We start from the raw sequence: 23,832 nt of genomic DNA on the forward strand, positions 1-23,832 counted from the left end.
GCACCGGCGTTGGGGGCACCCAGGTGTGTCAGGGCAGACCACTGGGGGGAGAGGGGACAGCGTGCGTAGTGGGAGGGGGGCTGTCGGGATAGAGCAGGGCGGGGACAGACGCACCAGCGACGCGCGCCCCGGCACCCGCACACAGCCGGGCGGAGGTTTCGCGCGCACCCAGCCCCAGCACGCCAGCCTCAGCGCACTCTCATCCGGGGATCTCCGCTCCGTCTCCTCCCCCCGCGGTGGCGCGCGCGCGCGTTCCCTCCACCCCACCGCTCCGGCGCCGCCGCCGAAGGGCTCGGAGTCCCGCCCTCCCTGCGCGAGACGCCGCTCGGGGCGGGGAAGGCGGAAGTTGGATCCCAACAACCCCCCGAGAGCCTGGTACCGCTGAGCTGCGGTCCAGAGCGTCCCCCTTCGCCGGCCGGGTCGGGCCCGAGGAGCCGCTGCCGCCATGTCCAGCATGGAGAGTATCCTTTGGGCCGCAGGGCAGCGCGCCCGGGAAGGAGGCGCGGGCAGGGTCCCCGAGTGTCTGCAGCCCCGGCCCTGCCCCACACGGGGCCCCAGCAAGATGGGTCCCGGAGAGCTGGCAGGACCCCCTTGGGGAGGAAGGGCCCATTTCCTCCCCCCCGTTCCCCCCCCCCGCCGAGAGCTGGGAGTTTCCCCTGGGGGGGGGAAAGGGCCCATCCCCCCCCCCCGCCGAGAGCTGGGAGTTTCCCCTGGGGGGGGAAGGGCCCATCCCCACCCCCCCCGCCGAGAGCTGGGAGTTTCCCCTGGGGGGGGAAGGGCCCATCCCCACCCCCCCCGCCGAGAGCTGGGAGTTTCCCCTGGGGGGGGAAGGGCCCATCCCCACCCCCCCCGCCGAGAGCTGGGAGTTTCCCCTGGGGGGGAGAAGGGCCCATCCCCACCCCCCCCGCCGAGAGCTGGGAGTTTCCCCTGGGGGGGAGAAGGGCCCATCCCCACCCCCCCCGCCGAGAGCTGGGAGTTTCCCCTGGGGGGGAGAAGGGCCCATCCCCACCCCCCCCCCCGCCGAGAGCTGGGAGTTTCCCCTGGGGGGGAGAAGGGCCCATCCCCCCCCCCCCGCCGAGAGCTGGGAGTTTCCCCTCGGGGGAGAAGGGCCCATCCCCCCCCCCCCCCCCCCCCGCCGAGAGCTGGGAGTTTCCCCTGGGGGGGGAAGGGCCCATCCCCACCCCCCCCCGCCGAGAGCTGGGAGTTTCCCCTGGGGGGGGAAGGGCCCATCCCCACCCCCCCCCGCCGAGAGCTGGGAGTTTCCCCTGGGGGGGGAAGGGCCCATCCCCACCCCCCCCCGCCGAGAGCTGGGAGTTTCCCCTGGGGGGGAGAAGGGCCCATCCCCACCCCCCCGCCGAGAGCTGGGAGTTTCCCCTGGGGGGGAGAAGGGCCCATCCCCACCCCCCCGCCGAGAGCTGGGAGTTTCCCCTGGGGGGGAGAAGGGCCCATCCCCACCCCCCCGCCGAGAGCTGGGAGTTTCCCCTGGGGGGGAGAAGGGCCCATCCCCACCCCCCCGCCGAGAGCTGGGAGTTTCCCCTGGGGGGGGAAGGGCCCATCCCCCCCCCCCCCCCCGCCGAGAGCTGGGAGTTTCCCCTCGGGGGAGAAGGGCCCATCACCCTCTCCCCCGCCGCCCCCCCCTCGGGGGGAAAGGGCCCTATCGGGGGCGGGGTGGGCTGTCCACTCCTGCCTTTGAGTTGGGGCCTGGCACTGTTGTTGACTGTAAGGACTCCATTGAGTGACAGACACACCAAACCCCTTCCTCACCAGACAGGCGATGGGCTGGCACTGAGCACTGCCATTTGCTAGACTGTCAACTTCTCCCACCCCCAAGAGGGGCTGGCTGCATTGCAGGGAGTGGCCTGAACCATGTGACCATTTCTGGGTTCCCATAGCCCAGTGTTTTATTTCAGCATGAAAGCAAAATATTCATTCAAGCCTTGACATGGGCTCAGACCATCTCCTTTTACTATGCCACGCCTGCTGTAGGCATGTGATACAGGGTGGATGTCAAAGCAAGTGCTCAGAGTGCAGTGTTTCATCCGGTTTTGTTTTGATCTTGGAATATGTGGGAAACTGGAAGAATCTTGAAATGATCCATAGTAGAAACTGATAATTTCCTTCATTGTAAGACATGATGAAGGCAATGGTTTAATTATAAACTGCTCATTTTCTCTTAGTACCGTGACAGAAATTGTATTGTTTTATTCTTGGATACAAGCGATTAAAAAAATTAATCCTGATTAATCACGCTGTTTATACAATAATAGAATACCATTTATTTAAATATTTTTGGATGTTTTCTACATTTTCAAATATTGCTTTCAATTATAACACAGAATACAAAGAACAGTGCTCACTTTATATTATTTTTATTGCAAATATTTGCACTGTAAAAAAACAAAAGAAATAGTATTTTTCAATTCACCTAATACAAGTACTGTAGTGCAATCTCTTTATCATGAAAGTTGAACTTACAAATATAGAATTATGTAAAAAAAATTGCATTCAAAAATAAAACAATGTAAAACTTTAGAGCCTACAAGTCCACTCAGTCCTATTTCTTGTTCAGCCAATTGCTCAGACAAAGAAGTTTGTTTACATTTACAGGAGATAATGCTGTCTACATCTTGTTCACAGTGTCACCTGAAAGTGAGAACAAGTGTTCTCACGTCACTGTTGTAGCCAGCATCACAAGATATTTACATGCCAGATGTGCTAAAGATTCATATGTCCCTTTATGCTTCAGCTGCCATTCCAGAGGACATGTGTCCATGCTGATGACTGGTTCTGCTCGATAACAATTCAAAACAGTGCAGACCGACAGATTTCATTTTCATCGTCTGAGTCAGATGCCACTGGCAGAAGGTTGGTTTTTTTTTTTTTTTTTTTTTTTAACTGGGTCGGGTTCTGTAGTTTCCACATTGGAGTGTTGCTCTTTTAAGACTTCTGAAAGCATGCTCCACAGCTCATCCCTCTCAGATTTTGGAAGGAACTTCAGATTCTTAAACCTTGGGTTGAGTGCTGTAGCGATCTTTAGAAATTTCACGTTGGTACCTTTTTTGTGTTTTTTGAAATCTGCAGTGAAAGTGTTCTGAAAATGAACATGTGCTGAGTCATCATCCGAGACTGCTATAACATAAAATATATGGCAGAATGTGGGTAAAATAGAGCCGGAGACATACAGATCTCCCCAAAGAGTTCAATCACAAATTCAATTAACACATTTTTTTTCAACGAGCGTCATCAACATGGAAGGATGTCCTCTGGAATGGTGGCCAGAGCATATAGGGGCATATGAATGTTTAGCATATCTGGCACGTAAATACCTTGCAATGCTGACTACAAAAGTCCCATGCGAATGCCTGTTCTCACTTTCTGGTGACATTGTAAACAAGAAGCGGGCAGCATTATCTTCCATGAATGTAAACAAACTTGTTTGTCTTAGCGATTGGCTGAATGAGAAGTAGGACTGAGTGGACTTGTAGGCTCTAAAGTTTTGCATTGTTTTGTTTTTAAGTGCAGTTATGTAATCAAAAAGAAATCTACATTTGTAAGTTGCACTTTCATGATAAAGAGACGGCACTACAGTACTTGTATAAAGTGAATTGAAAAATACTGTTTTGTTTATCATTTTTACAGTGAAAATATTTGTAATAAAAATAATAATATAAAGGGAGCAGTGTACACTTTGTATTCTGTGTTGTAATTGAAATCAATCTATTTGAAAATGTAGAAAAAATCCAAAAATATTTAATAAATTTCAATTGGTATTCTGTTGTTTAACAATGTGATTAAAACTGTGATTAATCACAATTACTTTTTTTGAGTTAGTCGTGTGAGTTAACTGATCGACAGCCCTAATACAGATTATAGGTGGAAAGAAGTGAATAATTCCATTCTTTCAAGGGAAATAAACCTGCTAGATGGGAGAAGAAAGGACTTCTTTTGCGCTCCCCCCCACCCCCCCTCAGAAGTGGGATGTGAAGAGGGTGAAAGTTATTTTGTTTACAAGAATATATTTTTTATCTTAATGTTTTATGTGTTTGTAGTGAGAGATTTCTTATGCCAAACTTATAGAAAAAAAATTGTTAAAGGTAAGATCATTTTATATACCAGGGAAAAGTTTATTCTATTTTTGTTTATAAAGGACGTTAAGTATGATTTCTTATCATTACCAGGAATGAAAAAAAGAAAAAGGCCAATTCCTGGCTCCTGCTACGGCCTCAAAGCCAAATGATCCATCCAGCTAACAATTCCTGTTGTGTGAGGAAAACCCCAATTGACATAAAGCTAAAGTAACTGGCTCTATGTCATCCCTGTCTCAGACTCTGGCATAGGGCATGACCAGAGTGCTATGGCATTTCAGCTATTCCTGGCTCATAGAACAGCTCTTTGGTCTCTCTTCCATTCGATCTTACCACTCTTCAGATTCCCTTCCCATTTCAAGTCTGACTTGTTTTATGTAATGGGTCAGATCAATATCCACTTAGCACTGTACTTTAGTGGAGGGACAGGGAGAGTAGCAAAGGTGTCTTTACATCACACTTTCATTCCCCCAATCTTGGTTGGGCTGGGGGATGCCCATTCAGTCCATGGGGCAAACTTGCACCTGACTGCCAACAGCACCAAAGAGCTGTTCTACGAGCCAGGAATAGCTGAAATGCCATAGCACTCTGGTCATGCCCTATGCCAGAGTCTGAGACAGGGATGACATAGAGCCAGTTACTCTAGCTTTATGTCAATTGGGGTTTTCCTCACACAACAGGAATTGTTAGCTGGATGGATCATTTGGCTTTGAGGCCGTAGCAGGAGCCAGGAATTGGCCTTTTTCTTTTTTTCATTCCTGGTAATGATAAGAAATCATACTTAACGTCCTTTATAAACAAAAATAGAATAAACTTTTCCCTAGTATATAAAATGATCTTACCTTTAACAATTTTTTTTCTATAAGTTTGGCTCAGTAGTATCCTCATCTGTAGTTCTAAGGATGTTGACAAGATGAAATGTTTGAACAGGTTTCTAAATAAATTATGGTGAATATAAGAAGTCTGGTTTCATTTGAGTTATCCTATATTGAGACAAGTACGTTTAAAGGTTGGCGCAAGTGTGCCATGGCATGAAAGAGCTGTGAGGCAACAGATGATGTATTGTGCTATCTGGTGTAGAAACATTGAGAGTAATTGAGGAAGTTTAAAAATAAAATCCTGGTGTGTGTCACAATGACTCAAAGCCATCGATTTAAGGAAGTGATGTAATACTTTACATGGTCGTTCTGATCATTGACCTGAGCTGGATTGTAGTTGGCAACCTATAGGTGAAATACTTTATAGCATATTATCAGTTCCTAGGCCAGGGGTCTCAAACACGCGGCCCGCGGGGTTATTTTCTGAGGCCCGCCAGCTCCCCACAGCCACCTTATCCCCCCAGCGTTTACCTAGAGCGGCTCCGGCCTGGCCCAGCGCGCACCGGGGACAGGGCAGGCTCCCTGTCTGCCTGCCCGCCCTGCCCTCGCGCCGCTCCGGGAAGCGGCCGGGACCTGGGGAGGGAGGGCACAGGGGTCTGTGTGTTGCCCTGGCCGTGCCTCCGGGTACCTCCCCCAAAGCTCCCATTGGCCGCTGTTCCCCATTCCCAGCCAATGAGAGCTGTGTGGGGCGGTGCCCGGAGGTGGGGCCAGGGCAACACAGAGACCCCTGTTGTCGTGTCGTCCCGTCCTGCCTGCCCTGCCCCCGGTGCGTTCTGGGCTGGACCCGCACCCCTCCTGCACCTGAACCCCCTGCCGCACCCCTTCTGCACCCCGACCCCCTGCCCTGAACCCCCTGCCGCACTCTGCACCCCTCCTGCACCCTGACCCCCTCCTGCATCCTGAGGCCATTGAGTAGAAGTAGAACAAGTTTTATCTTTATACAAACACCTTATTTTAACTGTTAATCTTCGTTTGTAGAACAAGTGTCTTAATGGTGTAATAAACATGTTTTAAGTGGCCTACAAAGGATTTTTTTTTTTTTTAAAGTAAGCTTGGTCCCTTTTTTGCTGCTATGATGATGATGCAAAAAGAAGATCTGTAATGGCTTTCATTAAATGCTTCACTCCCCTCCCCCTCCGTTTGAGTTTTTCCGTAGAAATATCAGGAATATAAAGTCTAGTTTTTCCCTTGTTTTGTTGGAGGGCACTTGAGAGAGATAAAAATATTTGAGCTCCACAACTCAATTGACAAGTGTTTTTAAAAACAAACAAACAAAAGAAACAAACATGAACGTGTTAAAGATTCTTTTACTTAAAATATTAGACATGGAAGCTAAATAGGTGTCGACAAAAACAAAACAATTTTAACAATTTTAATGATTAAATCTCCCTTCTCTTTTTGTTCCCACTGTTTTCATTCTCTTGTGATGTCTGTCTTCCAGCCCAGTCAGGACCTAAAATGCAAATGTAAAAACAAACAGAATGCTTTTCTTGGTGGAGAAATTTTTCAGGCCTTTTTTACACATCAGAAACAAAGAAAGTACAGCTATCTTTTTTTCCTTTGCAGCTCACCTTTAATTGGATTTATGATTTAATCAATATTCCCATGATGTTCAAACTTTAAATATGTGATGGTACAGTGACATTGTAGGGCCTTGCACACCAAACTTATACACCTCTCTATTACAAAAGTGAGTCATCATGATGAAGTCAGTTGTTAAATCTTTTTTTCATATTCACCTTCAAGCCAGGGTCATCTATGCAACTTTGATGCAGAGTGTGTGGTTTGGGGGGGTGAAATCCTACAGTTCTGCAGAAAATTATCATTGCATTAATGTTTAGCCTAGTTAACATTTTGTATTAACAAAGAAAAGATTGTTCACTAGTGGTCAGTGGGCCAACTGATGAGTGGATGTTAGGGTGAAGAATTGCATAGAAATAATACACACATGGTTTCAGAAAAATCATTCTTTGCCTCCTAAAAGGAAAATATTCATCCTTCCAGGGACTTATAAACATTTATTTATACCAGAGAACAATTTCTTATTTACATGTGATGAATTTTTTATATTTGGTTAGTAGGGTACTTATGGGCAATGGTATTCCATTAAACAGCACATGTGACAAAATGATCTATTGTCATCTAGTAAGAGTAAAGAATTTATAACTGAAGGATGTTGTAAAGCCTCACCTTGTCCTGGCCAGGTTTTATAGCACATATGATGGGTAAGATTTCTAATTTTTCTCCCTACCTGATAGGGAGATGGGTGAGCTGAAAAAGAGTGTCATGGTAGCTTTGTTTTTCATCTCAAATTTGCCATAATTTTAAGCTGAACCTTTTTGATTTTTCTCAGTGGGTTTGTGGCACCATAGCATTCCTTGGAGCAGGAGGTAGCATCCTAGGGTTTTGAAGTTAAAACTATATAGATGTTGTGTGAATGCTAGGGATGGAATTTTCAGAAGTGCTTAGCGTTGCGACGACTCTGCTCCCCTTTGAAGTCCATGTTAAAACTATCATTCTCTCCAGATTCACAGGACTTCAGAATCACCCTATCTGTATGCACACATGTTCTAAAGACCAGCATTTTTTATTCCTGTTAACTACTTGAATTGGGTCTTTCATCAAAGTAAGCTAATTTTGATTCTGAACTTGTTTTTAAAAAAAGTGTCCAAACTATGGTTTTAAGCTAAGATGACAAAGGAACATGGGCAATGTAAAATTAAAAAGAACAAAAAACCGCATCTTTGTTTGCTCAGTTTCATGCAAATTAAAGGGGCTGACCTACCAATAGTAAAATTTGCAGAAGGAAATACAGTATGCATGTAGTGGGCTACTAAATCCAACGGAAAGTGACATGTTCATATTTTAAGTATTGCTAGTATTTTGTAGATCCTTAATATGCATTGCAGAACACCTGTTTAACTTGAAGTTTGCTGCCAAAGAGCTCAGCAGGAATGCAAAAAAATGTGATAAAGAAGAAAAGATTGAAAAGGCTAAAATTAAGAAGGTAAGTAATGAAACCACATTGTGTGTATATACTTAATTTTTATATTTTATGTGAGGCAGGTCCTTAACTTGTACTTTGTAATGGTTTTCCTGGTGTGCATTGTAATAAAACAGGAAGCGTATGTAGATTGGCAACATACTATGTCCTATTGGCTGTAACATATTTGTGACTGGGGCCGGGTCTACACTACACAGTAAGGCAGCTTATGTCAGCCTAATTATGTCAGTGTCTGCAATACAGCCTTGGTCCTACCAATGTAAGGCCTGGTCTACATTAGGGGGGAGGAGGGTGATCGGTCTAAGTTATGCTTCACGTAGCTGAAGTCGACATACTTAGGTCTACTTACTGCAGTGAAGACACCACGGTAAGTTGACGGCTGATGCTCTCCCATTGACTCCACCTGCACCTTTTGCCCTGGTGGAGTACTGGAGATGACGGGAGAGCGCTCGGTGGTCGATTTATCACATCCAGACTAGATGCAATAAATCAACCCCCGCTGGATCGATCGCTGCAGTGGGTAATGTAGACAAGCCCTAAGTGCCCTACTACACCAACATAATAACTCCACCTCCACAAGAGGCATATGTCAGTGTAGTTAGTGATGCGGTGTCTGTAGACACTGCAATCCTTACATTGGCTGTTGGCTGTAAGTAATTACTGCAGTGGCTATAAGTCAGCCTAACCTACATCAATTTAAGATTGTAGTGAAGACATGCCCTTTGTCATAGTATTTTTTATATTCTTAAAATATTGTACATATTTGTTAACGCTGAAATGGAATGTTTCATAACTTTTTCTTCAAAATATGTGTGCTGTGTTCTTGTAGTGCAGTTAACTTTTTCCTTGACAGTGTTTCTCTAAATTATCGTAATGTTTATCATATACTATTAAATGTGACCTGTGAAGAAGATTTTTAAAATAGGGTTCATATCCTTTTGCTGCTTAAAGTTAGCCTGAAGTTTTTCTGCTTGTTGTAACCTTTTCAATAAAAGGAACATCAACTTCTGGAGATCTTTTTGAGCATCTTATGTGGACTGAGAGGTCCCACAGTCCTTATTTGAAGTGCTAGGAGTGTTGACTCTTCAATAAAACCTCTCTTCTCCCAAGTGCATGTTACGTATTGGTGTTAAATAGGTCTTGAGGAAAGCTTTAAATGGTCTGGCTAAAAACTCAAAGTTTAGTTGCTCTGCTTTTAGTTTCTGGTCTCGTATCATAATTCCATTAATTTTCCAGTCCATAAAATTCAAGTGAGACAAGCTGAATTTCAGATGAAAGAAATAAGTGCAGGAAAACCTTTCAGGACTTCTTAATATTGTAAAGAAGCAAAAAGGACACAAACCCATTTTTGTCCCATTTCTAACTCCCCTTTAAAATGTAGTATAGAATGATGAACTAGATTAATACATTATTTTTAGAAGTTGACTTTTTTTCTTGTTGTTTACAGTCCTGTGACAATACAAAGAAACAGTTAAAGACATGTTAAAGATAAATTTCACTTAACATCTGAAAGTGTGTTTTGTACTAAAGTTGTGTGTGTTTGTGTATCGGATTTTCTCAGTACTGTACTAAATACTAGTCTTGCAAACTCACTTGGGATCTGAAACTTACTGTGAATTCTTTTCTGGTATATCTAGCTTAAGGTATTATATCATTGCACATCATCATAGAGCACCTTCCATGTAAAATCAATAGAGAAGTCCCAAATGGACTTCATGGAGTCTTTGGCACTTCTTCCAATTTGAGGTAAAAACTTTGCTTTGGGTAGAGTTTTTAATTTTCATTTAAAATTATTTACCTTTTTTAGGTTGATTTTTTTGAGAATTAAAAAATTTTTTTTTAGTTAGTTGGGTGTTTTGGGTAGAAAGGAGTGTCAGTGTTGACTGTTCATATGGTGGAAAGGCCTTTTCAAAGAGGAAGGTTTTTTAGTGTTTCCTAAAGTCTCTGGCTCATTATTAGTAATAGATCTTGCTTACTAAATTCTGCCTCTTCAATGCAGATTACATGGATATAACTGAGGGCAGAATTTGATCTTTCAGTTTGAATTTAATTGTCAGTTCTGTTGACCTGTGAGAATAATAAGGAATGGAGTCCAACTTCCTATTTCATTGCTGCTGGACTGGCTTTTTTGTTATTGGGAGACTCTTTTAATCTCCAAGCAGAGACTTTCTTTTCCCTGTTTGACACAGGTAACATCAATTATGGGAGCCAATACCTTGACTTCCAGCTCTGCCTTTGCATTTCTCTGCAGTAGTTTTCTCATAACTAAAAGAACAGTGTTAAGGTTAACCTGTAATGTTGGGTTATAATGATAGGATTAATGTGATTGCAGTGCTTTGAATATCTAAAGCACTTCATGTACACTGGGTTCTGCTTATTAGCAACTTATTGTTATCCAAGAGTGGCCAACAAGGGAAAGGCATGGTTTTGGGGCTGCAGCTAGGGAAGGAAGCACTGGGGCAAACAACCTTTGCCTGCCTGTAACTGGTGCTCAGCATTCCCAGAGCTTCCTTCTGTGGCTGCAGCCCTGCAAACCTGGCTGTGGGGCTACAGCCTGGGGAAGGGAGCTCTGGGATGTGCTGAGAGCAGGGTACAATCAGAGCATGCAGGGGGAGGTAGGTACCATGCCACACTAGGGGACCTCAGCACCCCCACTCCCCATGAAAAGCCCCAGCATCTGCTGCTACCCTGCCTGCAGCATCCCCTCTCAGCCCGCAATGACAGGAGATCCCATTGGGTGGGGATGTGGGTGCTGCAGCCCTTTACCTTCGGTGTGGACAGTGGATCCCTGGCCACAGGCAGGTTTGTAGGATTTCCCTTACCCCATAAACCTGCCTGCAGCCAGGGTCTTTCTTCCAAAAAAATAAAGTTGTTACTAAATGGCCTGCCTGTTGCCAGTATCCGAATCCTATTAACCTTAAAATCAATGGGATGGGATTGGTTCCTGGCAAAATGTTGCTGTTAAAAGTTGTTACTATATGGATTGCTGTTAAGTGGCATCCACTATATACACAATGAGGGTGAGATACTTTTTGTTCTGATTTCATAAACAGAAAGATACTGTAATGAGGTATACTTATTCATCTTAACACTTACTTGTTTTAGTAGCACTAGAAGTATGAATTTTGATGAAAAACTGGGTGCTTAATGTATTTTAAAGGTTAGATATTTGTGAGCATATAAATCCAGAATGCTACTCCATAATGCATCTGTTTCATAAACTTACTGGTATTGAGGCTCTGGGAAGTAGCTGAAAGTTTCAGGCATACTTTCATATGCATAGAAGACGCTATCTAGTTCACATCCAAGTCAATTACAATCTTTCCGTTGACTTGAATGGGAGTTGAATTGACCTAGAGTTCACTTGTTTTGCAAGTGTAAGTTTTTTGAAGTCTTACCGCTGCTGGGTAATTATTGCTAAGAAGGGTTAGCAATAGTTTGCTTTTATTTAAACAGGCAATCCAGAAGGGTAATACTGAAGTTGCAAGAATACATGCAGAAAATGCAATCCGACAGAAAAATCAAGCAATCAATTTCTTGCGCATGAGTGCCAGGGTAGATGCAGTAGCAGCAAGAGTTCAAACTGCAGTAACAATGGGCAAGGTAAGCATGTTTTCATACTTCCATATATAAACTCTACAGAAAGATAAGGCCCCTGATTCTCCTTTAAACTGTCTTAATTCTATCCCTAAAACAGTGAATTAGTAAGCTTACTGGGATGGCTTGGCAGTCTTCAACTATGGTCCACAGTAAACTAAACTGTGTATGAAGCATTGGCTTGTGAGAATTATGAATTAATTAGTTGGGTTAATGCCACCATCCTTCATATGGTATTGATGCCATTGTTGCATGTTTCTCCTAGTACTCACAGGAAACAAATGTTTCCTATTAGCTAACCAATGTATCTTAATTTAAATCAATGTCTTGTGTCACAAATTTTTAAAGATAACTGTCCCTTCCATTTTACAAGTAGATGCACTTGATAAATTGATTTCTTGTGGGTTTCCAAAAAGGCATATAGAAAGTATTTGTTTTGATCTACTATGGAGTATGCAAAATAGCTATGTAACAATAGTTTAGAATCTTTTAGACACAAGTACACTTACCTTTTATGGTCCCAGCTCACAATGACCTGTCTAGTGACCGCATTTTTAAAATAGACTGTCAAGGATATTTCTGCAGTCCTGTTACTTTAGTTTACAATCTTATTAGGTAGCATTTGGGTGGGAGATCCAAGGAAATTGTAAGTACTGTAGGAAATTAATTAAATGGATTTTTTACCTGTCTGTACTGAATCAGTGCCCTGCAGCCCATTTTGTAGCATTGCTATCTTTAAGATGAGAAATTAAATGGAGATCCTGAGCATCTATGGTCAGTAAAGATGCTATGGTATGAAGTAGTGATGTTATTCCTTGTTTATACTGTTGAAAATAAGTGGCTTAGAAAAACCTTTTAAGGTAAACATGCTATGTAACCTAAATTCCCTGTGCAGTTTGTCATATGCTGTTTTTGTTTTTTCTTACTGTTGTGCAATGTTCCTCTTCACTGTTAAATACTCCAGATATGGCTACACTTCAAATATATAAGAATTATTTCATCTGCCATTGAAGTATGTAACAGTTATCTTTTGGAAGAAAAGGAACATGAGATTATTATTGCGGCCCAAAGGCCTGAAAAGCTTCTTTAAAAATTAGTTTTTTAAAGATTCGTGGGCTTGTTTGTGGTGGCCTTGTTTTTATTGCATCCTGTTGTATTAGTTTAGATAGACTATATGGGCTCAAAGATTTAAAGGTGTTAACATGTCCAATATTAAACAATGTTAAACAGAGTTTGGTGTACAGAGACCTAAGCCTGCTTCATACCATGCAGACACACCACTACAGTTTAAAAAAACAACTATTCAAAAGAAACAGAAAAGTAGGAAAATCAGCTGAAGCATTTGAAATGTAAAGTATTAAGTAAGGTTTTTATTTTAATGTGCCTTGTTTCCTTTCCCTGTGTCTGGAGAGAGTTTTGAAAGGAAATAAACCCTTTGTTGGAAAGTCTTTTGGATGATATTAAAAATGATAATAACTCTCCTTTTTAGGGAAAAGAGATTTTAGGCTGTGTCTACGCTGCTACTTTCAGCACTAAAACTTTTGTCATTCAGGATTGTGAAAAAACACCCCTTGAGCAACAAACGTTTTAGCGCTGAAAAGCGCCTGTATAGACAGTGTGGCTCCCGGCGATAAAGCGACCACCGCCCATTCGGGGTGTTGTTTTTTTACCGCCAGGAGAGCTCTTCCCCGGCGATAAAGTGTGTCTACACTGCCCATGTCACAGTGCCGCTGCAACAGTGCTATAACATGGGTAGTGTAGACATACTCTTAGTTGAGAGGATCCTGGAGCTGTTGATGCTGTTAGTCTGATCCTGCTTCCTTTAAGACACAGAAGACAAACACACACAGGGAAAACAAAACATTAAAGATAGAAACTGCAGTTTCTGTCTCTGGTGTTGACTTTTGCTTGCATCCTCATTGCTGGAAAAACATGCACAGCCGAAGGTCTTATCAAGGCCTGGCAAACTTGTACCAGCAGTGGGCTGTGTAGGGCATCACATTTAGCTGATTCTTTCTGGTCACAGACTGATAGCAGTGTTGTGAAATGTGTAGTCTTGGCCTGCTAAGCCAGAATCTTATTAGTCAGAAGGGGAAAGGGAGGCTAAGAAAGAGAAGAAATAAGGTGGAGAAAAGGAGACAGGAGTGGGGGAGATTAGGGTTGACCGTCTCACATCCTGGGTGGCATTTGGAAGTTAGCTGGAGACAGTGGAGGTGACGGTGTCATCTGAGTCCCTCTCTTTTGGGCCTGGTGTGGTCAGGACAGTGAAAGCCCAGTGGTATGACAGTAACTCCTGGGTTCCAGGAGATAGTGGGAGTGGCAGCCATGATGATAAAGCTCGCTCCTTCCCCTTCTCTCGTCTTTGTCAGTCAGCATCTACATCCATCACGTCCCCATGTCTCTTTTTGAGGACACCAAAAGGAATCAGTGGATGGAATAGCCCATCCTCTCATTATTTTGTTCACTAATTAGGCCTAATTTCCAAGACTGACAACTTTGGTCCATTGGTTTCATGTTTACCAAGTATGAATTTAACGCAGAGCTTGAGTTATATTAGTAGACCTTTTTGTTGAGAGTAACTCAGTCTGTTGGTCTCCCTTTTACATCTTTTACCCTCAAAATTCATTTGTTAGGCTGTTTTGACATGTTCTGAATTTTTATCCACTTTCTCACCGTTACTCACGGCCGGGGTAGGCTTACTAGACCCCAGTTATCACTACAATCATAACTCAAAAAATGCTATATAGATTTCAGTTCCCTGTTGTTTGTGAAATGTCTTTATTTCTAGAGATTCAGCCCAGAGCATTTTTTTTTACAGCTAAACTGTAAACTTCTGAAAAGGAGGGTTTATTTACAGTAAAAAGCTGATAGACCTGAAAACAGCTGTGTAACACCACTATTACAAAATTGTAAAGTTCTTTGGACAGAGATGAGAACAGACAAGTTTACTTAAAAACAGAAGGGGTTAACCAAACTAATGATTGTTTATTATGTGATTTTGTTATAGGTTTATATCTTTTACTTTATCTTTTTTAGGTAACAAAGTCAATGGCAGGCGTAGTTAAATCTATGGATGCTACATTGAAGAGCATGAACCTGGAAAAGGTAGACATACATTTAATTTGGAATTCAGAGGTATAAACTCAGTTTTATACTTTTGCTCTGACAGTATTTGTTTATCTTCAGATATCTGCCTTAATGGACAAATTTGAGCATCAGTTTGAAACACTGGATGTTCAGACGGCACAGATGGAAGACACAATGAGTAATACTACTACGTTAACAACACCACAAGTAAGAATAACTGATATTGCAGCAAGTAAAATACCATGTCACTCAACTGTACACAGACATTATCACTTTCTCTTCTATACCTTCTGCATTTTGAAATGGAGGAGTAGGGGCATTCTCAGTTTAACTTGAGAAATATTTGTGCTACCTTGTGAGCAAAAGAATAGTTTGAGCTGCTAAATGCTCCGATACAAAATGTACATAGAATCATAGAATATCAGGGTTGGAAGGGAACTCAGGAGGTCATCTAGTCCAACCCCCTGCTCAAAGCAGGACCAATCCCCAATTAAATCATCCCAACCAGGGCTTTGTCAAGCCTGACCTTAAAAACTTCTAAAGAAGGAGATTCTACCACCTCCCTAGGCAACGCATTCCAGTGTTTCACCACCCTCCTAGTGAAGAATTTTTTCCTAATATCCAACCTAAACCTCTCCCACTGCAACTTGAGACCATTACTCCTTGTCCTGTCCTCATCTACCACTGAGAATAGTCTAGAACCATCCTCTCTGGAACCACCTCTCAGGTAGTTGAAAGCAGCTATCAAATCGCCCCTCATTCTTCTCTTCTGCAGACTAAACAATCCCAGTTCCCTCAGCCTCTCCTCATAAGTCATGTGTTCCAGACCCCTAATCATTTTTGTTGCCCTTCGCTGGACTCTCTCCAATTTATCCACATCCTTCTTGTAGTGTGGGGCCCAAAACTGGACACAGTACTCCAGATGAGGCCTCACCAATGTCGAATAGAGGGGGACGATCACATCCCTCGATCTGCTCGCTATGCCCCTACTTATACATCCCAAAATGCCATTGGCCTTCTTGGCAACAAGGGCACACGGCTGACTCATATCCAGCTTCTCGTCCACTGTCACCCCTAGGTCCTTTTCCGCAGAACTGCTGCCTAGCCATTCGGTCCCTAGTCTGTAGCTGTGCACTGGGTTCTTCCGTCCTAAGTGCAGGACGCTGCACTTATCCTTATTGAACCTCATCAGATTTCTTTTGGTCCAATCCTCCAATTTGTCTAGGTCCCTCTGTATCCTATCCCTGCCCTCCAGCGTATCTACCACTCCTCCCAGTTTAGTATCATCCGCAAGTTTGCTGAGAGTGCAATCCACACCATCCTCCAGATCATTTATGAAGATATTGAACAAAACCGGCCCCAGGACCGACCCCTGGGGCACTCCACTTGACACCGGCTGCCAACTAGACATGGAGCCATTGATCACTACCCGTTGAGCCCGACAATCTAGCCAACTTTCTGCCCACCTTATAGTGCATTCATCCAGCCCATACTTCTTTAACTTGCTGACAAGAATACTGTGGGAGACCGTGTCAAAAGCTTTGCTAAAGTCAAGAAACAATACATCCACTGCTTTCCCTTCATACATGGTATGTATACTGTCTCAAGCTCCCCTTTTACAACTAATGTGTTTGAGTGGTGGTATAGCATGACATTTTTTGCCTTTCCTTTGAAATTTATGGAACTTTTGACTAACTTTTAATAAACATTTTTAGTCAAACATACCGACATCAGCTATATCACAATTAAAAAAGCATGGTTCCAAAAGAGTAAAATAGTTTTTGTTTGAAGGATTATATAAAGAAGTCTGCTATGGGGGAAGATGCTTCCTGTGCCCTGATAAAGGAATTATTTCATAATTTGTCATGACTATAGTAACATTTCTGTAGTTGTGATATTCAAGTAGATGTGATTTGTCCAGTCAAGGTTAGACTTAATCATATTTGGAAATATTACAGATCAGTAATTGAACTTGGAGAGCTGATATGCATGGCAGCCATTGTATGAGATGTGCTCCTTGTATTCTGAATTCCTGTAGCTCCCTCTAGTGGTGCAGACTATAAACGTTCAAAATCCACAGATGCTCCTTTCTAAATCAGTTTTATTAAGACAGTAGAATTTTTGCTCATTACAAATGATACTGTTAATCTTATATTAAATACAATAACAGAAACTGATTCAGTTTTGATTTCCTGTTTTAGAACCAAGTGGATACGCTTCTACAGGAAATGGCAGATGAAGCAGGGTGAGTATGTAATATAAAAAATATTGAAAAGTAGTAATATTTGTGTATCTTAAGGGAAATCGCATCTGGCTCTTACACTTGATTTTAATTAAATTAACTATCAGATTTCCCTCACTACAAATGTGCTAGTCTTGTGGAACTAAATAATCCAGTGGCTGTATATATGCTGAGCTTTCACCTCTAGATATCATGGCTCAAATCTTCATGAGTGAAAATGGATTGAGATTATAAACCACCACGTGGTTTTGGCATGATTATTTATGCTAAAGTCTAGAACTAGAACAGCTAATTTCTGTCATAAAATCACTTTACAGAAATGGACCATGCTGAGATAGTTAAACCTATCTAGGGTGCACTTCATGCATGTATGAAGAGGTTTAACTATCTCAGCATGATCCATTTCTTTATAGTGATCTTACAATAGAAATGAGTGAGGGCAAGGCTACATAACATTTTAAAGTACAAATGTTTAACACTATTGTGCTGTCAGCCTTTAAAAAGGCAGTGAGGGGCATCTGGTTTAATACTAAAAAATGTTTGAGCCCGGGATAGTGCAACTAGGTGATCAGTCAATTCTGCTTTTTTATATACTGTATATCTAGTTTGTTTAATTTGAGTTGATAGAATTGCCAGTGATAGCAGGGGACTGGACTTGATGACCCAGGAGGTCCCTTCCAGTCCTTTGTCCTGTGTTCCCCTTACACCCCTTTCATGCCTTCTTTGTAAGGCAGGAGCTGGTGTTACTGCTTTGTTGCCATAAATCCACTGCCCCATGAGCACGAAAACAATGTCCCTGCTGCTGGACTGGGCTTTGCTGGGGATAAGGGAGGGATGGAGAATTAGTGCACCATACTACTACTGGGTTACCTTTATTTGACAGATTTTGTATTAAAACTGTGATGTTAGAATTTGATACCTTATTACCAGTCTGAGCCCTGCTTAATCCATTGGTACTATCCAAAAGCATCCCCAGTAAACAGAAATTTTGTTAATTGTCCCAGAAATTATTGCTGTTAACTGTTAGACAATCTCTTTGCTTGGTGATCACCCCGCTTTCCTAATCAAGCTTGGCTAATTAACTGGAGTACAAAGTACCAGGTTGTATTTGAGACACTGATGGCCACACACTATATAGAACACTATTTGTCAATTAATGTGCACCTTGCTGCGGTCAGTTGCTATATTTATTTTTGTGATATATATTTGTCTATGTTTTTAATTGTAGCCTTGATCTGAACATGGAACTACCGCAGGGGCAAACTGGTTCTGTTGGCACAAGTGTTGCTTCAGCAGAGCAGGTAAATATTGCTTTGTAATTTTTCTAATCATATGTCACGTTTATGTAGAAGGGTTACTATTGTATGATATATTTAAAATTGAAATTTATTTGCAAACTTCCAGGACCATATAATAAATTAGTTTTATTTTTATCAAAATAAATGCAGTGTGTAATTAAAATAAGGTTTACTTGCAGGCATAAGGTGTTTGTGTTTCAATGAGTCTACAAGTTGTGCACATACTTTAACTTTTCCCCTGTTCACTAACTGGGGCATCCAGTGTATATACTGGGTCAGGTCCTCTTCTCTTGCTAAGGTCCCCTACGTTTCTGAAGTAGGGCAAAGGGGCCTTAAATTAGCTCTGAATGAGCAGCTCAGGATTCCTCTGTTCCTGCGCAAATCCTCAGCAGAGGTAAAACTGGCATAGCTGTTAACACCCCTTGCTCTGGCGGAGGAAGATTTGAGGGGCTTAGCTTTTAGAGTAATGTGCTTCAGTGATCCTGCATTGGTGAATGATCCTTTAGGGCAAAGTATGTTAGATGGCAGTTCCAGCTTGCACTAAGGTCTGATTTGGCCATTGGCTGGTTCTGGGAATGGCAGAGGTACAAGGTGGTGTAGAGCCACCATCCTACTTCAACTTCTCATCCATGTTGAGCTTGGTTCATTTGAGGATGCAACCAAATGACTCAGTTACAGTGGAGTCAATTAACACTTGTCTCCTAGAAATGCAAATTCTTATCTGGCTCTTGCTTCTGTCTTATTTACTGTTGTGTTTGTGGTGTGACCTTGGATAGTACAAGTCTTTGCATTTATCTTTTATTTTAAAACTAATACATACTAATGAATATAACTTTTTATTCTGACGTTCTGCAGGATGAACTGTCACAGAGACTGGCCCGCCTACGTGATCAAGTTTAACTTAAGTAGTCAAAGCTGCGGATCTCTGTATATGTTTCCAAAGCATTCACTATGTATACCTCTTACGCTGTATGCAGTATCCCCTGAATGTCTAAATATTTGTATTATATGATACTTCACTTTTGGCTTGCTGTCCTTTCTAAATACATTAAGAAATTCAAAGATATCACAGCCCTTTAATGTTTTTCTAGGTCTGTACAGTACATTTTGAAGTTGGGGGTATATTTTTGCAATTATCTTTTCACAGAACCAAGCTAAAATTCTAAGTCAACTAATAATGTTGGCTCATTCTAGTTGAAGGAAAAGCTGAACACTAATAACATGATATATAATATTTTAAATTATAAAGTGGGTTTTTTAGATTATGAAAAACATGTACAGTTGGGGAACTGATGCATGCAATTCAGATGATGGTTGCAGTTGACTTGCTTACACAGCAAAATTCATGGAATACACAGATGGACGTGTTGTCTTTGTTAATAAGCATATTAAAACATATAGTCGGACTTGAATCTGGTTTTATGGTCTTTTAAAACTACATTACTTGCAGAGCAACTTAATGGGCCGGTTAAAAATTCGCTACCAAAAGCTGTTTTCACCTAACTGGGAACTTGTATAGTACCGTCACTTCAGTACGGGAGGAATACAATTTATTTTTCAATATTTTTGTCTAGATTGTTTGATATATGTATATTAGTCAAGCAAAGTGACTTCATATTACGTTGAGTAAAGCATGCATGTTAAAATATTTTTGAACTGTCATCCTTGTATTCTGTAAGAATATAGACTGCATTTTGCAGATGTAACACCAACACACTTCGTAATGTTTTTGCTATGATAGGTGATAGCCTATTTTAGACTTTACTATCCACTTCAAAAGTAAACCAATTCAAATATTTTCTTGCTTACTATGAACTTCAATCTAATGTTGTCAGAAGTATCAAACTCTTCATGCAGTCCTAATTCACAGAAATAATTAGAAAAATTTCTAGTTAGAACTACCTGTGATGTTATGAAAAACAATGATTTATGCCAAAAAATTACTCTTCAGATTTTTTTAAAAAAAACCTCTGTACTTAGGCTCCTAATGACTTTATAGCTTCTTTTGTTGTAGTGACACCTCTTCATTACAATAAGCTATAGTGAGGTTTATTCGATTTTTAGAAGTAGTTTTTTACTGACAGACATGCAGGGTGTCACATAGCTGTGGTCTTTCTAATGTTGCAAAAATCTTTATATAATTCAAACAGGATTTCTCTGTAAATATATAAGTATATAAACCCATCCTGAAAACCCAATACATTTATGAAATTGTTCAGATAACAAAGGTATTCCAAGTACAGTTAGAGGCTTTCACAAGAGGATACATAACTGAGCATTCAGTGTCCATACAAAATATTCTTCACTGAGAATAAGGTTATATTTCAGTGAAGAATAGTTAAGTCTGCATGCAATAAGGTAAACTGCTGTTGATCAAAGCAACAATCTTGGATCCATAGGTTTCTTGGGATGTACTTGCTAAAACACTGAAAGCTTACTGACTTTGAGATAGTCCACCAAGTGGTATTTTCATCTTATTAAAACAGTCCTCTTAGTCATCTATATAAAGTACAGTTTATAGTCCTAGGTTGTTGATGTAGAGATCAAAGCAGGGAAAAATCATTCCTGGAATATGGATTGATCTTTATTTTCCATGAATAAATTATTTTGGCTGTCTAATGGTTATCAATTTTGATGTGTATCACTTGCTGTAATGTTAATGCATTGTATATATTTATCAAACTGTGAATGCCTCCAATTTGAATAATTAAAATAGGAAACAGATGGTTTTTAATCTAAGTTAGCCTTTAACTTTATTTGCTACTTTCAGTAATGAAATAATTTTTCTTTTTAAAATATCCCAGAGAGATTGGAAAATGAGGAGTGACCTTTAACATTTTTATTCTTATGCATTCCTACTAAACATGTAAACATCTTCCCCTCCAACAAAGTTGTAGGAACTAAAGATCCGGTTTGTGTGGACAGGAGTTGGATAATGCAATATGGAGACTCTTCCCTCTCAGGTCTATAATGACCAAACATCATTATTTGATGGCTGTTTTTCCATTAATGCAAATGACTTGGTGAGCTCAGTGCAGCTTTTGGTTGAACTGTCCATGTGTTCACAAAAAATTTAGCACCATGGGCATTAATTGGCAGTCTCAAAAAGGCCCCTAACTGATTATGCTGGACTATTATCATTCATAAAAGCGACCCCTTCAGAAAAAATTTCCTGGCATGCTAGGCGCTGCACTGCAGCTCCATGTGTTCTAACCGTTCTGCCTCTAAACAGAGGAATTAGGTCTTTAAATCTGTTAATCTGGCACCTTTCATCAGCTTGAAATTAACTTCAGGGATTAGAAACTGTATTGGCTTTCTGAGTGTTTTTTGCAGTGGGCACATTTACCAATTTATCAAACAACATCAGTTTAGTGTGAAATAATGTCAAGGCTGAATGTCAGTAGCAGTCTGGCTGCTCTTTTTTTGAACTACACTAGGACTAATCATTTTATTAAACAAAATGTCTTGAAAATCTGTGTTTTGGAAGACATTGTCTCATCTTTCACATAACCGTTTACAGAACATATGAAAATGTTCTATTAGACTTGCACTGTTACCTCTCCTTGTCCTCCTCATTCAAAGAAAGCTGCTTTGAAAATTAAAATAGCCTTGAAAGTATATTGGAGATAACTGTGTATCTGGGAGGAATTAAAACAGTTCATAAGTCCCAAACAAGATATTGACAGCTGAACCCAAGGTACATTATATCTAAGTTCTTACACTGTGTCCATCATGTCTGTGGATGAGCAGAATAACATTGTAGGAAAGACTAATCAAAATGTGCTAAATAGTTTTTTCAGTTTCTTCGGAATGACATTTTAAATCAGTTACATTTATCAGCTGCTCAGTAGTTGGTTTGGATCCCTGGAATCAGTCAGTTCTTCACCCTATTCTGCCTGCATTAAACCCCACTATTAAATCTCTTCAGTCTGTTGTTGATGTTAAACTTTTCCTGGCTGCCTGGCTTTTCTTAAGTTAGCCAGGAAGCAAATAACACGTTCTCTGATTTCGCTATTTGAACATGTTGCATTTTATCTTTTGAAGTGAATGTGTTTAGCTTTCTGTAGCTTTTCAAAAATGGATGAAGAAATGATTGTAACTACAGGTAGCAACCAATTAAATATTTTTCTTTTGCTAGCATGAACATGTTTATGGCTCTCAAGTCCTCCAAAGAGCTGTGCTAACCAACCTTTCCAAAATGCTTAGCAGAGTCTTCCCCATGTCATTTTTTTTTATTCAAAGCAATTCATAATAGGTAAGTAGATCTGAGGGATGATTTAGATCACCATTTAGCATTGGTGCTGCTGAATTGTGGCCGCATTGTATGAAGTGGCCATGCTTTGTTGATTTGAGCAGCAAGTGTGTATTTTCAATGCGTAGAATGAAATCCTTGCCCCACTGACCTTAATGTCAAAACTTCATTCACGTTAGTGGGGTCATGATTTCAGCCCTGCCTTGTATTTAGCATCTTCGGTGTACAGATGTTCTGCCCTATGTTGGGAAAATGGCATTATTCCTTATCTCCTAGTAAGCACAAGTGCATGTGTATATGACACGGGATTTGGATCCAGAAATGTTTAGCACTAGTGGATTTTCTATTTCTAATGGGTCCCTGGAAGTGCTTAAAACTGAATGTTAATGAATTTAAGTTAAAGCAAGGTGGGTTTTTTCCATATTATGGAATTAGGCTTATTTATTGAGGTTTTTATAGAGGTTCAGTATATTTTGGTGCTGTTTTGCATGGGAGACTCAAATATCCAATAAAAGGTCTTTCATTTCTGTTCCAAGTAAGAATGTATAGTGGGAACATGTAGTGGGAACAAACTTGGGCTGATCTTCATAGTTGGGGGGAGTGGATGACAATGCATTCAGCCTATTTCAGATCACAAAAGAATCTTCTGCCAGTGGAATAAATTCATCATCAAGTGTTCCAGGAGAATGGATTGTGGATCCTGATTGTGGATTGTAACCAGAGATAGGTGCCACCCTGCAGTCCAGACTCAGACACCAAACTTTTTAAGAGGGGCAGAACTTAGATTTATTTTTTAAGCGTCCAACACATCAATGTTTTTGTCTGATCATATTTATAAACATCCAATGTACCCCCAAGCTGCAGTGGGGTAAAATTATGTTAGGCATGGATATTGTGTTGGGTTAGATGTAGATATTGTATGTGTGGTGATCAGTACAGCCAGAAGATAGTGGGATTTGTTCAATAGAGAGCACAATTACATGGAAAACTGAAGCTGAAATTTTACGAGAGAGACGGATGATTGTACCTCTGCCACATTTCATTTTGATGCTGACATTTAAAAAAAAAATTGCAATTTGCAATAACTGGGAGTAGAAAATAGTATTAAATGTCAGTAGCACAACAAACATGCCCCAAGCCTTACAATTTTATTCACTGTAGCTTGTCTCAGCATATGTATGTAGACAAATTTCATCATGTCATGAATATCCTTAAGTATTTGTTTCTCCTCTCAGAAAAGAATTTGGAAATCAAGCTCTTCTGGATCTCAATGTAAGAACTGAAGGAGTTAAGTAGGTGTCGTTCCAAAAGGCATGGTGCTCACATTTGAGGGATTACGTATGAATGATTAAACATAAAAAATGAAAACTAACATCAGAGTTTAAACAT

General features: G+C 41.2%; 1 protein-coding gene across 1 annotated transcript; it reads left to right on the forward strand.

Annotated features, from left to right (window-relative positions):
- Nucleotides 1-242: 242 nt before the first annotated feature.
- CHMP1B (charged multivesicular body protein 1B) lies at nt 243-19,603 on the forward strand. Its single transcript, XM_084638400.1, has 8 exons — nt 243-461; nt 7,873-7,970; nt 11,424-11,570; nt 14,601-14,669; nt 14,751-14,858; nt 16,853-16,896; nt 18,122-18,194; nt 19,047-19,603. The coding sequence occupies exons 1-8, from the start codon at nt 446-448 to the stop codon at nt 19,089-19,091; spliced, it is 600 nt and encodes a 199-aa protein (XP_084494526.1). The 5' UTR covers nt 243-445; the 3' UTR covers nt 19,092-19,603.
- Nucleotides 19,604-23,832: the final 4,229 nt, after the last annotated feature.

The sequence above is a fragment of the Lepidochelys olivacea genome (assembly GCF_965140295.1).
Source record: "Lepidochelys olivacea isolate rLepOli2 genome assembly, chromosome: 9".
Taxonomy (NCBI): Eukaryota; Metazoa; Chordata; order Testudines; family Cheloniidae; genus Lepidochelys; species Lepidochelys olivacea.

Coding starts and splice junctions, on each gene's coding strand:
- CHMP1B (XM_084638400.1), top strand. Junction 11,571..14,600: donor CTGCAGTAACAATGGGCAAG/GTAAGCATGTTT, acceptor TATCTTTTTTAG/GTAACAAAGTCAATGGCAGG. Junction 14,670..14,750: donor AGAGCATGAACCTGGAAAAG/GTAGACATACAT, acceptor GTTTATCTTCAG/ATATCTGCCTTAATGGACAA.